This window comes from Lycium ferocissimum, chromosome 7 (assembly GCF_029784015.1).
Source record: "Lycium ferocissimum isolate CSIRO_LF1 chromosome 7, AGI_CSIRO_Lferr_CH_V1, whole genome shotgun sequence".
Classification (NCBI taxonomy): domain Eukaryota; kingdom Viridiplantae; phylum Streptophyta; class Magnoliopsida; order Solanales; family Solanaceae; genus Lycium; species Lycium ferocissimum.
The window spans coordinates 34,177,684-34,195,159 of NC_081348.1; the positions used below are offsets into that span (position 1 = coordinate 34,177,684).

Consider the following 17,476-nt stretch of genomic DNA (forward strand, 5'->3'; position numbering starts at 1 on the left):
GAGCCCAAATAAGAAGCCTGTATTTATAAGATGTTATTGGCCCAAGTAAGAAGCCCGAACTCGTTCTTTGACGCGGGACTTGTTATAATTGATTCTCTATGGCTGCTTTGTGTTTTCTTTTCCTTTTTTTTTTTTTTTTCACCACTTTCTGCGAGGTTGTGTATGTTTCAATTTGATCACATTACATAGTAAAAGAAAATAAGTTAAAACATATCATGTGATTCTTTCAAACCAAAAATGATCGGATCTTATGGTTTTTCCAACTCTGATCTGGCACGACAAAATATAAAGTCAAGGATTCTGAGTAATGACAAGAAAGATTTCTCTGGTAATAAACACCCTCCACCTCCAACTTTAAGGTTATGGGTTCGAGTCACTGAAAAAGCGAAAAGCTGGGAGTTCCTTCGGAGGGGTTAAAAAAAAGGATTATTTATGACTACTTGTGTCTTTTTTTTTTTCACATTCTGCAAGGTTGTCTATGTTTTAGTTTCATCATGTTTTAGTTTCGTCCTTCCTTGTGGTGATAAAAAAAATAAGTTAAAACATATCATATATATACACGCGCTTCTACTAGACAAAAAAAAAAATTTAATGTCTTATTTCATTTGATTCTTTTAAATCAAAACTGATCAGACCTTATTTTTTTTTTTTCAAATCTGACCAGACACAACAAAGTACAAAGTCAAGGATTATGAGTAACATTCAGCATCTCTTAAAGTTAATTAAGGATTATGCATAAGGACTAAAGTCAAGGCTATATAACATATGGATCACATAAATGAGAAGAGTCCAGGCCTTCGTGTATTTTAGATGCAAAGAACATTTTCAGCTAAACGGGAAATTCATGCTCCATTGAAGTATATACTACAGATAATAAAGTGAAAATTCAACCACCCATAACGAGGTTGAGACTTGAGAGATGATGAGGACTTGTCGATTTAGGTCTAATAGAAGCAAATGAAATAAGACATTAAAATCCCTCTTTTTATCTAGTATAAACGTGTGTATGCACATTAAATGGTTTAACTTATTATAAGACGTTAAAAACCCTCTTTTTATCTAGTATAAACGTGTGTATGCACAAGATATGGTTTAACTTATTATAAGACATTAAAATCCCTCTTTTTATCTAGTATAAACGTGTGTATGCACATGATATGGTTTAACTTATTTTTTTTATTAGTTAATTAGTGAAGGAAGTAAATAACATGAAAAAATTAAGTTCGGGGAATGATAAGACCTTCGCATAATTTAGATGTGTAATTGACAATTTCACTATAATTTAGATGTGTTTTATGACTTATCCCAAGAATAAACATTCCTACATATAAAGGAAGTCCAAGATGAAACATAAAAACTTGCACTCAATATCACATTAAAAAATAAATACACGCCTCTTTGATACACGTATTTACCAATTAACGCTGGTCAACTGATATAATATGTATGCTTACTTTAATAATACTTTTAACTGCTAAAGTTTAACTATTTGATTTTATAAATATTCGGTACCTATGAATAAGTATATAGTACTGCGTAATTATTTTTCGATTAAGTCTTACCTCTGCCGAAACGAATTCAACAATAGATAATTTACCTTGTCTTAGATGCATGCAAATTTCTTCAGCAAAACAAAAAACCACAAATTTATTCGAAAAAATAATGCAAATCACATCAAGACCAGTTAATTAAAGGTACACCTTATAAATATGTTTGCCTCTTACCTTAATTTAGGCCTCATTTGTTTGCACTTAATGGAGGTCTGACTCTGAATGGTTCAGATTTTAAGCCATTAAGTGCATTTGTTTACATTAAGATCTAAACACTTATTTGGTCTGAATAAGGCCTCATTTGTTTGCACTTTTTTGAGGTCTGAATCTGAATGGTTCAAACCTTAAGCCATTAAGTGTATTTATTTGTATTAAGATCCAAGCACTTATTGGGTCTGAATAGGTCTTAATCATTAAGATCTTGAACCAAATCTTAATATCATTAAGAGGTATTTTTGTATGGAACTTTTTATCACCCGGCTCAATCCCAACCCCAACCCCAACCCTCTACCTCAACCCCACCCCCAACCACTCTCCACCTCAACCCCACCCCACCACCTACCCACCCCCCACTCCTCACCACCTCCAGCTCACCACCAACCCTAATCCCACACCACCCACCCTCACTTCCCACCACCCACCCCTACCCCACACCACCCACCCCCACTTCCCATTTCCCACTACCAACCCCACCATCAACCCCTACCCCCACACCACCCACTCCCCCCACTCCCCACTACCTCCACCACCAACCCCACCACTAACCCCACCCCCACTACCTCCCACCCCTCACCCCAACCACCCACTCACCCCTCCACCCCCACTCACCACCCACCACGACTACAAAACATCTCCACCATTACTAGTGAACATAAATGTTTCATTTTTTTTTATCAAATAATATTTTTTTTATTAAATTTGTATTTATTTTCTAATATTTAGTTACTTTTAATTTGAATTGTATATTTATTATGTTTAAATAAATACATTATGCACATTCAGATGTTGAAGAACAAACAGTCTTAATCATTCAGTGTTCAGACCTAGAGACAACATCTTAATGATTCAGATTCAGACGTCTTAATCTTAATGAAAACAAATAAGGCCTAAGTCTTAATCACTAAGATCTTGAACAAAGTCTTATTTTCATTAAGAGGTATTTTCGTATGGATAATTTTTACACCACTCATTCCATAATCACCAGCTCCACCCCCAGCCCCCACCACCACTGCCGCCGCCATCCACCACCAACCCCACCACCACCAACCTCCACCCGACCTACCCACTATTACGTCGTCCCCTATCCCACCCATCACCACTAACTACATCTGCCATCACAACCACCACCACAACCAACAGTCACCATCACGCCAATCACTATAACACCAACGTACTAGCTCCAGCATAACAACTATCACTACCACCATTACTAGCCACTAGCATCACCACCACCGCTACAAAGCATTTCCACCATCACTAATAGACATAAATGTTTCACTTTTTTTATCAAATAATAATTTTATTTGTTGAATTTGTATTTATTTTCTATTATTTAGATACTTTTTTTTTTAATTGAATATTATATTTATTATGTTCAAAATAGATACATTATGCACATTCAGATGTTGAAAAACAAACAGACTTAATTATTCAGTGTTCAAATCTAGAGACAACATCTTAATCATTCAGATTCAAACGTCTTAATCTTAATGAAAACAAATGAGGCCTTAATCCATCTATAACTGAGACATCTCCAACTATACTTCTGCTTGGTTTACTCATCTTATATATATTTTGCCAAAATCGTCCTCTCAAGTGACACTTTTACCCCCTGTATAAATGGTTGTTTCCCGTGATTCATTATTGTGTTGTTTTCTATGAAATCATATTTGTTTTCATTGTTTTAAAAATTATGTTGTATGGTGTTGTAAACTCGTTGTAATCCAGTGGTTATATAACTATGAAGACGTCTAATTTTTGTAACCATGAATTTGGTGGTTTTTGCGTGGTTACGCATTTCATTTCCCCATTATACCCCCACCCCATCCCCTCCTCCATCACACACAAACCCACCTCCACCCCCACCTTGCCACCCACCACTACCCTCACCACCACCCCACCTTCCCACGCCTCACCCCACTCACCCCCACCATACCACACCACTACCCCCACCCACCCAATGACCACCCCCACTCGCCTTCTACTTATTTTTTAAAGTTTCCATTTTGTTTTTTACCTTAGTTATATATATATAAACTAGTTTGTAATAAAGGGTTAAGGGTATTTTAGTAAACTTACATGTTATTATACAGTACCATACAGTCAAACCAAACAATAAAAATGTTATTAAATCATACCAAACGATACAGTCCATCAAAATATTGTATTCATTAATACAGTACAGCAATACTATACTGTACATTATGAAACCACGGGTAACGACCATCCAAATAGAGGCTTAATCTGTAACGATTGAAGTACTACTGCTTTGGACTCATATACTTAATTCTGAGGGGCATTTGATCTTTCTTTTTCAAAAATAGGAAAAAGAATTGCTGAACTTTTTTTTTTCTTTTTTGGTGTAGCTTAGTTTCCAATTTCCGTCCACTATTTTTGCTTTGAAGACTTCATATATATATACATATATATTCATTTACGTAAACAAGAAAACAAAAGGTTTAAAATGATCTAAAAAATTGCATGTTGCTTATGAAGACAAAAGGCTGCAGTATGTAACAACCACAAGCATCTATTTTTCGTGAAAAGAAGAAAATGGATGGAGATGGAGTAGCTAGTAATACGTGCAAGCCTTTTTAGTACTTGTTAAAGAACGTAATTGATACCGTTATTGCATACATAAGTAGCTTTTTTATATCAGCATCCATATGATCTGATAAACAAATCCTAGGATAAATTTTGTCTTTGACCCTAATACAAACGAGTTCAATTTTTCTACACTACAGAGTAAAATATGGCGTATGTCTTTTACGCTATCGATCCCAATCACTCATCCATAATAAATGAAATTAGTAATCTAAATAAAATAAAATGAATAAGTAGTCTTCCACCCTTAATAAGAAACCTTTAGTTCGAGGATATGAGTAAAATTTAATTTTCACTGGAGGACGTTTCCCTTTTTAATGGGTTTTATAGTGTGCGAATCCGAATTAATCGGATCCCAATGCATGTATCGAATATGAGAAGAAAACAAAAATAAAAAGGACAAAAAACTTTATTCATTTGCTTGGTAGTTGAGGAGTCAACTTCTTTTCCAACTTCAAAATCCCTTATAACTTAACCTTCAAACGACAGTATCTCTAATATTCATCTATTCACCAGCTAGCCATTAGAGTACTTACTAGCATATATACATATATATCTACGACCCCCCACCATGCACTAGAGCCCATATCAAAATCCCTTCAGAGTATATTTGAAGTAAAAGCAAAGAAAACTCATCAAACCTCCCAACCTTATAGCAATCATGATCTAATCATAATATTGTCTCATCTCCTTTCCACATCTTTCACCTCTCAAAAAGAATCACACCACCATGGAAATAACACCAAAATTATCACCACCACCCATGGATTATCACTCCAACGTGGATAGTTCGCGGCCTTTTCGTTCTGTCAAAGAAGCTGTAGCCATCTTCGGTGAGCGATTCTTGGTTAAAGAAATCTATTCGCCGAAGCCTTTCACATTTCCAACAAAAGAAAGTCCATCGAATAATAGTTATAATTATTCTCCTAGAAGTGCTAATTCTCAGGAAATTGTAACCAATGCCACGTCATGGAAATCTGCTTCATCACCAAGTCCTCAAGATTTGAATAACAATGATCCTCTAGTTGTGGAAGCTTTGAAGAAGCTAGAAAGTGAGCTGGAAGAAACCAAGACGGAATTGAAGCTTATGAAAGCAAGAGAATCGGAGACTGAAATTGCGTTAGCGTCTTTAAACGCAGAGCTTCATAAGAACATGTCCAAATTGGCACAAGCTGAAGCAGCTCACGCAGGTTAGAGACGGCGCGATTCATGCATATATATATATATGTGTGTGTGTGTGATTTTATCTTAATCATGAGTTTATGACTTTTTCGAAAATACCGGCTCAAAACATAAGTGCTTTTGGTAACCATATAATTATTTTTCAAGAAAATAATATTTTTAATGAGAAAGTCGTTTTTAGTCTTTGGTTACGAAAAGATGTTCGGACTTTCAACTGAGAGCGTGTTTGGTCAAATTGTTTTTCAAAAAAGTATAGGGAGAATATTGTTTTGTGTTAGCTAAATCATATAAGAAGGCTAATAGAGAAAAAAAAATTAGGTGTCAAATTATTTAAAAAGAAGCTAGCACTAATTTTAGTTTGATAAATATAAAATTTTTGATGTGACAACAAAAAAATGGAATGCACTTATTTATGGGAGAAACTACTTTTGCTAATGCTATAACTCAAAATTATTTATTGATTCATCAAAAACTTGATCAAATACCTTCATTTTCTAAAGTAAGTGATTTTCATTTTATTTAAAATAGCACTATTAATCTTTAAGAAATATTTGGCCAAATAGGCTATTACTCATTCCAACAATTTGGTTGACACATAGAAATTATTACAAAAACAAAGTTTAGTGTTAAAACAATCAAAGTAGAAATGAATATAAGAAGAAAGCATGCCAAATCGCCCTCTTTAATAACTGACTCAACCTAGGTATATATGGAATTGTTTTTGTTAAGAAACACTTTACTTTTGATATGAAATTTTTTAGTGCGAATTCAAATTAATCGGGCTCCAATAAAAATACCCAAATCGTAACACTCATAGGCTAATTGCGAATGCTACTATATAAGAAAACCTTTTGATTGATCATCAACCAAACGCTAGAAGACATTCTTTACAAATATTTATGTTCAATATTTTATATGAAAATATTTTCTATATATAAAATAACTTCCATCGTACCAAATGTACTCTATATATAATTTGAAGCCTTATCACATGTATATATCTTGAAAAAATAAATAAAGAGATTGGACCGAAGCATGTCCTTTTCTATTTACACTACCGCTATTTATCGGTGTAAGGAAACTACAAGTCATGTGCCCATCACTACTAAAATAAAATATTCTATTGGTACAATGCCACATTATGCAAGTCACGTGCTTTTATGCTTTCACTTTTACTTTGGTACCACATTGTAGGAGAGACATGTTCTTTTATGCTTTTTTTCACGTGTTCCATCAGCTTTTCTTTGTCACTGTGTGTGTTCCAAAGCAGCATATGGCCATTATATATCTTCTCATATAAAACCTCCTTTACTATGGCCGTTAACAATTTGCTTAACAAGAAACGATGAGAAGAAGCGGGTAAAGGCTTCGTAAAGAGATCGGCGGAGTTGAGACGAAGATGGAAGAAAAGAGAGTGAGATCAAACCATTGAGATCATGGACAGTGGCAATCAAGATCGACTTCGTCCGTTCATGAAAGACGGGATTTTTAGCGATATGTATCGCCCGGCTATCAGGAATTGGAAGGGAAATGGGTAGATCTAGGTCGGAGAAGAGACGAACAAGCCATGTGAGTTACTGCTTACTCTTTCGGCGCGTGGATATATGGAATTCGGCGGATGAAAGGGAAAGGAGGTTTGTTTTTTAGATTTAGAAATGGGAGAGAATTAGATGCTTTCGCAAAAGGCGAGTAAAGAGAGAGAAGGTGAAGAATTTAAGAAAATGCCCAGGACTTGGGTCGTTGAGAAGATACCGGAGAACATGGTGAGCGAGCGTTAAGATGAGCTTTGTGAGGGTTTTGCATATCTTTGACTAAGGTGTTGAACGGAGAATGAGATGTCGGGACGGGTATGAGTAAGAAAATTGAGTTGTCTATTAACCTCCGGTAAGCGGTAACATCGAAAAGAGGTTCACCCAATGTTTGCTTGTAACTTGTGGTAAGGGTCCAAAGGGGATGAGGCGGTTTCAAACGAAGACGGTTGTATTCGGAGAAGAGTTCAAGTAAAAATTTGCGTTGATTGAGGATTAGCGTGGCTCGCGGATGATCTATTCCCAAGAAGAAATGTAGGTCAAAGTCTTTGATTTAATCAGTCTAAGAATGATTTTAATTCAAAGCTTTGTTGTTTAGTAAGTAGTATATCGTCCACATAAGCGCTAAAATTGAAATAGAAGAATTGTGCACTTTGTTGAATAATCATTCAATGAATGTGTAAAACCTTTGAACTTCAAATATTAGACGTGAATACCATTGTCGTGATTTTAGCCCGTATAACGATTTCTTAAGACGACAAACTTGAGTAGGATCAACAACTTTATATATTTACGTCCATGGAAAAGGCCCCAACCTTTCTTAGCCAATGTACTAGAACACGTCGATAGTTGTTATAAGAAATCTACTTTTGTATATCACCTCGACAACTAACCGAGCCTTGAGTCTTTCCACATTACCATTGGAGTTCAATTTCACTTTGTAAACCCATTTTGTAGGCAAAGCCTTTTTCCGGGTGGTAAAGAGACAACTTGAAGTGTCATTAGTGATCGAGGCTTCTAGTTCCTTAGTCATAGCATCTAACTGGATATAAAACGGCTGGGAAAAAGTGGTAGGTTCTTGAATATGTGACAAAGAATTAATGTAGGATTGGTTTGAGGTTTTTGATCGAGACATTAGAAGGGTGAAATCTTGTCACACACATAATCTTTCAATGACCTTCTAAGAGTAGTAGGATTCGAGAATAGGTGTAGATGGTGTAGGAGGAACCATAGGACCATGAGAATCGGTGTTTTTGGGACTAGTAGAATGTGTGGTACTAGGAGGAGAGGGAGGTTGATCGGTTGCGTGTAGGTGGAGATGGATTAGGATCATCTTCGGTAGTGAAAGAAGGATGAAGGCGATCATGAGCTAAATGTTCATTAGGTTCATCTAAAGGAAAAGTAGGCAACTTGTGATGGGGTTAGAAAAAAATGGAAAAATTGATTCATAGAAAATCACATTCGGAGATAATAAACTTTTTGGTTTTTGAGGCTAAACATCTTGTATCCTTTCTTCCCAAAAGGATACCCAAAAAATGCATGGTTCTGCCCTAGGATCCAATTTATTTGCCTTGTGAAAAGTGGAGGTAAAGGCAAAACACCCAAAACATTTCAAATGAGAGTAAGTGGGGCGGACACAAAAAAGTTTTCATAAGGTGTTTTAAAAGACAATACTTTAGTAGGACATGCGTTAATAATGTAATAGTGCATCCCCCCAAAACTTATGAGGCAAATTTGATTGGAAAAGCAAGGCTCTACAAACTTCTAGGAGGTGCTTGTGCACAACACCATTTTTGTTGTGGAGTGGCTACGTGAGGTTTGATGTAAAAATGAGAGAAAAGAAAACTAGAGCTTTCAAAGCTGATCTAGCTCCCACATTATCGGATCTAATGATCTTGACCTTTTTATAACTGTCTTTGTCATTGCCAAAAAACTCTTAAGAATGGGAAAAGCATTGCTTTTAGTGGATAATAGGAAAGGTCAAGTTCTCTTGTAAAGTCATCTACTATGGTAAGGAAAGGTAGGAGTTTTATAGAGGTCCCCAAGTATCAATATGAATTAAATCTCATTAGGAAAAGGAAGTTTGTGTTGTCTAGCCAAAGGACAAAAGGAACAAGGATAAGTTGTGAACACAAATTAAAGGGGATTCCATTGATATTTCTCATAATAAGAGGAATATGGCCCGACCTTACATGCCTCGGCTTTGTGCATTGAATCGAATAACAAGAAACAGTGGATGAAATATCCTTCATTGAATGGAAACTAGAACTAGGAATACTACAAACTTTGGATAAAACATCCTTTTTGGAATGAAAACTTGTACTAGAATTCAGGCTGGCAAAGGTAGAAGCTGTTGGAATCCTATCTTTGAGAATATAAAGTCCATTTTGACTCTCTCTCTCTCTCTCTCATTGAAGGGCCATGCATAAAAAATTTTTACACGAAACATACACGGATAAAAGGTTGAAGTGGAAACTTGGAACAAAAGGACATTATGTATAACAAAATTGAACAACTTTATGGAACTCGAGTAAGACACTTTAACATGTTGAGAGTTTGGCAACTTCGGAGATAGGTTTTGGTAGAGGTGTAAGATTAAAAAAGAAATTCTTGTTATAGCTCCTTGCACCTGAGTCTATGATCTGTGTGTCTAGAAAAGATCTTACGATTGACTTTAGAATTCAAAGAAAATGGACTGTAAATTCATAGCGGTTTCGTGGCCTCGAAAAGAACCTTGTTCACTTTTGTTTATATGCTGTAACATCTGCGTCACACAGGCAAAATTGCTCGTTGGAAAGCAATTTTCCTTGCACCTCTTGTGTCTTTAAAAGTCTCTTAATCATTTCCTTGTGCCTTTGTTTTGAAAATTCTTTTGCTAGTAAACGTGAAATTAGGAGGGAAATAGCTTATAGCATTTATCAATCAAGTGTAGTTTTCTTGCAATATTTGCAAATGAGAGAAGATTTTTTGTTATCATAACCAATCCTTTGTCCCCTAAAATCAGTAGAAAAAGTCCTCTGTTCATTACTTGAATTTGTAGCAACAAAAGAGGAGGATTCCCCTGGATATTTTGGTGAACTTCTCTTTGTTTTTCTTCTTGAATTAAAAGTGCATAAGCATTTGAAGTAGAGGTGAAATCATTAGAATGTTTCCTCTTTGTATCATTTAAAATTAGAAATTTAAGTAATCTTTAAATCTTGCTTAAACTTGATATTTTTTTTCTTTTGCTCCACATGAACATTCAAAGACATGGTGAAAAAGAATCCAAGGTATGAAAAAGTCGTTTCATCTTGGTAAAATAGGTTTGCACTATGAAAAAGCCTACACGAGCTTTGGCCAAATCTTGCCTTGTGCTCGCCCCAAATATCTTTAGAAGTAGAATAGTATAAGACACTTTCTCGAAATTTCCCTAGATAAAGAGTTTAATAACCAAGAAATGACCCATCAACAAAACCGTTATTTTTTTTGTTAAGGCTATCCCATTCCCTCTTTCCAATCAAACAACGTGAAAGAAATGGTGAAATAAAGAATGGATGAGAGGAATCAATGATATAAATTGGAAACTTGGGTTAAGAATTAAAACAAGAAGGAAACAAAAATTGGAATAAAGCAACAGAGGGACGTATTGAATGTAAACAAGAAGGAAACAAAAATTGGAATAAAACAACGAAGAGGGATTGATTGAATGCCACGATGACGATACCATCTTGAAAAAATAAATAAAGAGATTGGACCGAAGCATGTCCTTTTCTCTCTCTCTCTCTCTAGGTACTAAAATAAAATTTATAATGCCACATTATGCAAGTCACGTGCTTTTATGCTTTCTTTTACTTTCCACATAGTACCACATTGTGTAGACATGTTCTTTTATGCTTTTTTTCAATTACACCATCTCATCTTCTCACTTTTAAAACCCCTCCTTTACTATGGCCGTTACACTCCCTTTTAACCTTCTGAGTATACATGTTGTTGTTATCGTATTGTCTAAATAATAACATACCTCCACGACTGACACAGGTGCAATGGCGGCGTCAAAATCAGTGAAAATTAACAATGAAGATTACGGTAATAATAATCGTGATAAGAAAAAGGAAATGAAAGTGAGATGGGAATCACCACCAACATTAAAAGAGATTTTAACTATTGAAGAGACAGATCTAGGTTTGCTTGGGAAGAAAAAGGAAAAGAAGAAGACAATGAAGAAGAAGCCCATCATCCCACTTGTGGGAGACTTGTTCTCCAGGAAAAAAAAATCTTCTACTACTGTTGATAATCCACTTTTTGCTTCTTCTCATCTCTTTTGAATTGAGAAAAAGAAGAGAAGAAATATAATAAGAATTACATTTAACTATCATTGCTTGTTGTAACTTAATTTTTTTCTCTCTCTCTCTCTCTCTCTTTTTTTTTTTTTTTTTTTTCTGGATTTTGTCGTTGAGATTCAAGCTTGTGGGTGTTTATATCGTTAGGAACACCATGATCTCTGTAATTCGTGTGTATGTATATTGATGCTAGTCTTTTTTTTCCCCCTCAAAGTTTTCATTTTTCAATATTTCTATACGTTAATGATCACAATTAATGTACCTTGTTTTAGGAGTATTATTTTGTTTTCCCCCATATTTTATGTGTTTCTGAATTGAGGTTTGAATTTTATGAGTTGGTAGATGTTGTAAAATATTTATACAATTAGATCACTTGTAAAGTAATTACACGCACAAATTTTATGCTAAGTACTTGGTTTGTAAGCTCACACTATCAAACTTGTGCTATAGTTTCAAAGAAATAAAGAACTCAACTGTACAAGGTAAGGGAAATAAAAAAGATAACTACTATTTTGACCATTAAAAACAAATTTCTTTTTTATTTGTCCACTAAATTAAAAAAAATTCTTTGTTTTAACCTTAGTATTAATTATTAATTTTCAAATTATTTTTAACTATCAACATATATTAATAAAAGATTATGATAAAAATAAATTTATTAATTTTTAAGAAAAATTAAAGTCAACTGGACGAATAGATGATTAATATACTCAATTTCAATTTATCTTTCAAGTCGATTTTGGATAGTATAGGAAGAAACTATACATCAATTAATAGGGCGGTTAGGGCGGGGCTTTATAAATTATATTATTTCATTTATTAATTGAAGCATGACATATTTTCTTAAAAACAATTAGATGAATGATTAGTTCCTAAAATTGGATTTTTTTCTTTTGATAGTTCAAATTTCAAAATAGAACTAGAATTTAATATTTTACTATGTTTAGATGAGATCTTTAAATTATAATCATCGAGTTAAAAAAAAAAATGATTTGTCTTAATTATAATACTTGTGGAGAACACAAGTAGTAGTAACTTATATGTCTTTTTAGTATTTCTTCTAAATAATGTCTGAGATTAGCGATCACTTTTGTGATAAATAGGAAAGGTTTTGTACAAGCTTAAACAAATAGAATGTTCTGTACTAGTTTTATCGTAAGATTATAATCAATATTGATTTTAATTTATGCTAGAAGTAACATTTTAACAAATAAGAATTTTGAAATGAGTTGAAATGTTATTTTCGCTAAAGCTGTTAGCGGAGGAATAAAATAGAGTATAAGGAGGAGTGGGAGTACAACATTAATATATTTTTTTCAATAATACTTCCTCCAATCCTTTTTTAATCATTTAAACACTTCTTAAGAAAATATTAATTTTTAAATAAAAATAAGCAATTTATCTAAATTACCTCTAATTAAATAGGTATTGTAATTTGATCATATAACGTTTTCTCTTAATAAATTCTTCCATTCCAAACTTTTAGAAAACTTATGAAAAAATAAGATACAATAAAATATGGTTGATTGTTTAAGAAATATAAAATTGTAGTATGCATATATACAATGGAATATAAATGAAATATATCGAAAAATTGTTTCATAAATTAGAAATACATTGAAATACAACGAAATATCGAAATATATCAAGCATTTTATTAAACACTTGGTGAGCATTATAGGTGGATATGCGTTTAAAGGTGAAAAAAGAAGTGGCGGTGTCGAAAAAGTAAAGAACAAACCAAAAGTCCAACTTATTTATTCGGAAACTTTTTTATCGATTTATATATCAACAGTGAAGAGTTGCCTTAACTAAATTACGAGCTCTCTAGTCGTCCTTTATCGACGAGGATTGCGAGATTATGTTTATGCCATCAAGAAAGTTTAAATGGGTCCAATTTTTTTTGAACAATTTTATTTTAAGTAACTTGACATATTTGAAGGAATCTCGAAAAAAAAACAGAGAGAGAGAAAAGAAGGGTGAGGGAAAATAAATTTATTTTAAGCCAATCCAAAGTTATGATGGCTCTTAATTTGATAATTAAACTTTTTTTTATCCAAAATAAATTTTAATTTGCCCCCCGCCCCGCCCTAGCCTAATTGCCATCCCTTTTTCGCTACATAACGGAGGAAACAGGTACAAGGAGGACAACATATATATTTTTTTTTCAATAATAAAACAAGTAAAAGTCAGAGCAAGACAAAATACAGATGGACACACCAAAAAAAAGAAATATATCGTCCGGCCACAAATATATACTAGAAGAAAAGAGGAAGGAGAAAAAAACAAGAAGGGAGGTGAGAAACGGAAGAGAAAGCAATCAAACTCGGGGGTTATTTGTAATATTGAGAAACAATCATCAGATTCATATAATATTTTTTCCAGTTACTGAAATTGAATCAGTTCGTTAAGTTTTTTTTTTATTTTGAAGAATAAAAGAGATGCAATCAGCCATGATATTGAATCCTCCAACTTGTTCATACATTTCTAGAACCTTCCAAACCCTAGATTCTTCATCTTCATGCTCGCCTTCTTCTTCTTCTTCTTCTACAACCACTCTCTTTCTTCCTCCTCCTCCTCTCAAGGTATATATCTTCTTTTCTTCTTCTTCTTCTAATTCTCTTATTTTACTTTCTATTTTTGTATTTTTCAATTGTTTAACCATCTGATTTTGCTTTGCAGATTTCAGGTTTCTTTGGAACTCGAGTTTCCAGGCGTAATTCGCCATCGCGCTCCCTGCGTAGACAGTATCAACGTCTGTATTTTTTTTTTTCCTTTTGACCTTTTTTACCTTCATGAATACAATTTCGTTAATTAGGAATTTTACCGTGGCAACTTTGAATTTGATTATGCTCGAAATCAAATAAATTTACTGTACCTTTTTGTTACCTATTTTAGTCGGAAATTGTGCTTAAATCAGTTCTATGATCAGAGCCAGTACCAATAAAGAAAGCTAATTCTGATTTTGTTGAATTTTATTAGCTTGTACCTGAAGTCGAAAAATATGGGGAATATTTAGCTTGTTTGTTACCTGTTTTAATTGGAAATTTTGCTTAAATCCTTTTTTTATGGTTAGAACCAATATGTTTAAAGATTTTAGTTTTTTTTTTTTTTGGCAAATAGCCAACTGTTATATTATTGAAATTGATTATTTTGTAATGAATTTTCCGATAATCACTTACTTAGAAGATTAGAAATAGTCGCAGAAACCAAAATGCCCTAACTTTATCTCTTGTATTTGATATACAGGATAGGATTACAAAGGTTCATTATTAGCTTAGCCTGTTGGTTTTTAAGCTTAGTTCACAATTTTCATGTTCTTCGTTTGATGGAATACGTAGTGTTGTCATTAGTAGTTTCAACCTTGCTAATAAATGTTTTCTGACTTTGTGTTGAACCTGAAATGATTTGCTTGCTGGCTCTTGGTGCAGTTGTAAAGGCGGTTGCAACTCCAGATTCAGCAGTAGAGTTGCCGCTTACTGCAGAAAACATTGAGAGTGTGCTGGATGAAATTCGACCATATCTGATTTCAGATGGAGGAAATGTTGCACTGCATGAAATTGATGGCAACGTTGTTAAGCTAAAACTACAAGGAGCGTGTGGCTCTTGCCCAAGTTCTGTCACGACAATGAAATTGGGAATTGAGCGTCGTTTGATGGAAAAGATACCAGAAATTGTTGCGGTTGAAGCAGTACCAGATGAAGAAACTGGTCTTGAGCTTAACGAAGAAAACATAGAGAAGGTAGATGCTTCTCTCATTATTTATATGTCTTACATACAATTGGCACAATCCTCTCAAAACTGCAAACTGAAGATGATCTCCAACACATTTTGGACAAATTAAGTCACGTCCTAAATTACTTTGTCTCCATCCAAAGAGATATTGGATTCTCAAGTTATAGATTATTTTGAATGATTTCTCAACTTATAGATCCATTGAACTAGGACCTTCTAGTTTGTGGCACTAAGAAATGGGGAGTGTCAGAGTTATTTCAAGAATCCATTCTAATTATGTTTTGGTCCGCCTGACCTTATATCTATTGGGCAATTTGAAAAGATATCGAAGGAGAAGTGATTCCATATTTGTTAATAATGTTTAATTGGAAGTTATATGATCTGTTGCCTCAGATCCAATTATTGATGGTTTTTCTAAACCTGTTAACTTGTCATGCATAGTCACATAGTTCATTAGAAGAACATGCCATTTTACCTTCAAAGTTGGCCGAACCGGCTAAGCTCCCTTCCTGGATAGGTTGACCACATACTTGAGTCTATTGCAGTAGTGCCAAGGGCTAACCATACTGCACCATGGTGAGTCTAGGCCTGCTGCATCAGATAGATCGTGTTCCTTCAGTGTTCTCCAAATTGGCTACAGAAGCATCCACCTGAGCATTTCCTCTATTAGACAATCTGTAGGTTTGAAACATTTAGCAATAATGTGGCGGTTTTCTTGCAAGAACTGCAAGTTAACAATGGCTTGTTGCTATTAGTGAGACTCTAACAGCTGCCCTTGTGAAATCCAGCATACAAAGAGGCATTGAGTCAGGTTGACTCAGTCATGAATTGAGTAGTACATTGCATTTCCATTTGCTTCTCATCCTGAATGACGTGTGGAAGACAATTGTGACATGATTAAATTGTTGCTTCTGACTCCAATTAGTATCTGAGCCATTAATTTTCTCCGAGAGCTTGGCATGAGGTGTGATTGAATTGTGCAGATCACATGATTTTCATAGATATATTTAGATTATGGAGTTGGCCCTGATCTACTGGTAAGAGGGCAGCGCCTGTGTGTGGCTTAGGCGTATGTGCGGGTTTGAGCGCTTGCCCCACACAAAAGCCTGGTATGCGAGTGGAGAAGGGTAGAGGGGTGCGGGCCAGTTATCCACCGAGTTCCGAACTTTGCGCCAGTGGCCCTTAGGATTTCTCGATTATTAGAAAACAAGTTATAAATAATGGAGTTGAAAGAGCAATATGTGCTTCATTGGTACTGTATGCTTTGCTTAATGTGCACCAAGATGTGGCTGCAGCCGCAGCATAGAAACTACTCTGTCATAATTAATGCTTATTCGTCCTGTCTGTGAATAACTAGAAGTATTTAAGGCATCTGCATGTTCAAGATGTGATCTTAGACTCATTCAGCACTTCAACAGCTATACCTATTACTCAAATTGTCACTAGTTCTGACCAATAAAGGAAATATGTGCTCAACTTTCGCTTTCTTCCCGCAGATCTTCTTACTTTATTTTAATTTTAACTATTTTAGGTTCTTGAAGAGATAAGGCCATATCTCGTTGGGGCAGCTGGTGGAAGTTTGGAGCTTGTGGCAATTGAGGAGCCAATTGTTAAAGTCCGAATCACAGGTCCTGCAGCCGGTGTAATGACTGTTCGCGTGGCTGTAACTCAGAAACTGAGGGAAAAGATCCCAGCAATAGCAGCAGTTCAACTCTTACAGTAGAATGTGTCGCGCATCTATCTTTCTTGGACATCATAGTAGAGGAAATTGGAGCACGATTGGCTCACTTTGCGCCACTTCATACGCTACCATGCCTGTAAAAGAAACAGTACACTTTACTTTGTACAGTTGTGCTGCATTTAATTTTTCAGTCTATATGTTCTATATTGTATTATTTGAATAGGCACCCTGGAAAGGGATTTGCAATACCCAGTTTGTGGATCGAGATGACCCTGTGATGTGAGTTGTTCAAACACGGGATGTTTAGGATTTTCTCATAACTAAAAGGAATTATTTAGATAAGGATGCTCCATTATGAGCAAATAGATACTCTGGAATCACAAAATATGTATATTTGTACAGCGTGCATGCCAAAAATTTCAGTACTTTTGGATGAGGTCCATGTACACAGTACCTTAAATAAATATCCGGATGATTAATGCCTGTTTATGAAGAAAATACAGTAGTCCTGGTCTCTCCTGGATCCATATCTTCTTGAGAGCACCGAAATCTTGTTCTCTAAAAGAATAAGAATTGCAAGCAATAGCTACTTATGAACTTATATTACTTGTGATAATGTATGACTGTAAAATTAGTTACATATGTAGAAACTATTTT

General features: G+C 34.7%; 2 protein-coding genes across 2 annotated transcripts; both read left to right on the top strand.

Annotated features, from left to right (window-relative positions):
- Positions 1–4,923: 4,923 nt before the first annotated feature.
- Positions 4,924–11,586, top strand: LOC132062746 (WEB family protein At3g51220). Its single transcript, XM_059455253.1, has 2 exons — positions 4,924–5,563; positions 11,102–11,586. Exons 1-2 carry the CDS (start codon positions 5,104–5,106, stop codon positions 11,386–11,388), a joined length of 747 nt encoding a protein of 248 aa, XP_059311236.1. The 5' UTR covers positions 4,924–5,103; the 3' UTR covers positions 11,389–11,586.
- Positions 11,587–13,844: 2,258 nt separating this feature from the next.
- LOC132064553 (nifU-like protein 2, chloroplastic) lies at positions 13,845–17,255 on the top strand. Its single transcript, XM_059457570.1, has 4 exons — positions 13,845–13,988; positions 14,086–14,158; positions 14,835–15,145; positions 16,670–17,255. Exons 1-4 carry the CDS (start codon positions 13,845–13,847, stop codon positions 16,859–16,861), a joined length of 720 nt encoding a protein of 239 aa, XP_059313553.1. The 3' UTR covers positions 16,862–17,255.
- The last annotated feature ends 221 nt before the right edge of the window (positions 17,256–17,476 follow it).

Coding starts and splice junctions, on each gene's coding strand:
- LOC132062746 (XM_059455253.1), top strand. CDS start 5,104: ATGGAAATAACACCAAAATTATCACCACCACCCATGGATTATCACTCC. Junction 5,564..11,101: donor AGCTGAAGCAGCTCACGCAG/GTTAGAGACGGC, acceptor CGACTGACACAG/GTGCAATGGCGGCGTCAAAA.
- LOC132064553 (XM_059457570.1), top strand. CDS start 13,845: ATGCAATCAGCCATGATATTGAATCCTCCAACTTGTTCATACATTTCT. Junction 14,159..14,834: donor CCTGCGTAGACAGTATCAAC/GTCTGTATTTTT, acceptor CTCTTGGTGCAG/TTGTAAAGGCGGTTGCAACT. Junction 15,146..16,669: donor ACGAAGAAAACATAGAGAAG/GTAGATGCTTCT, acceptor TAACTATTTTAG/GTTCTTGAAGAGATAAGGCC.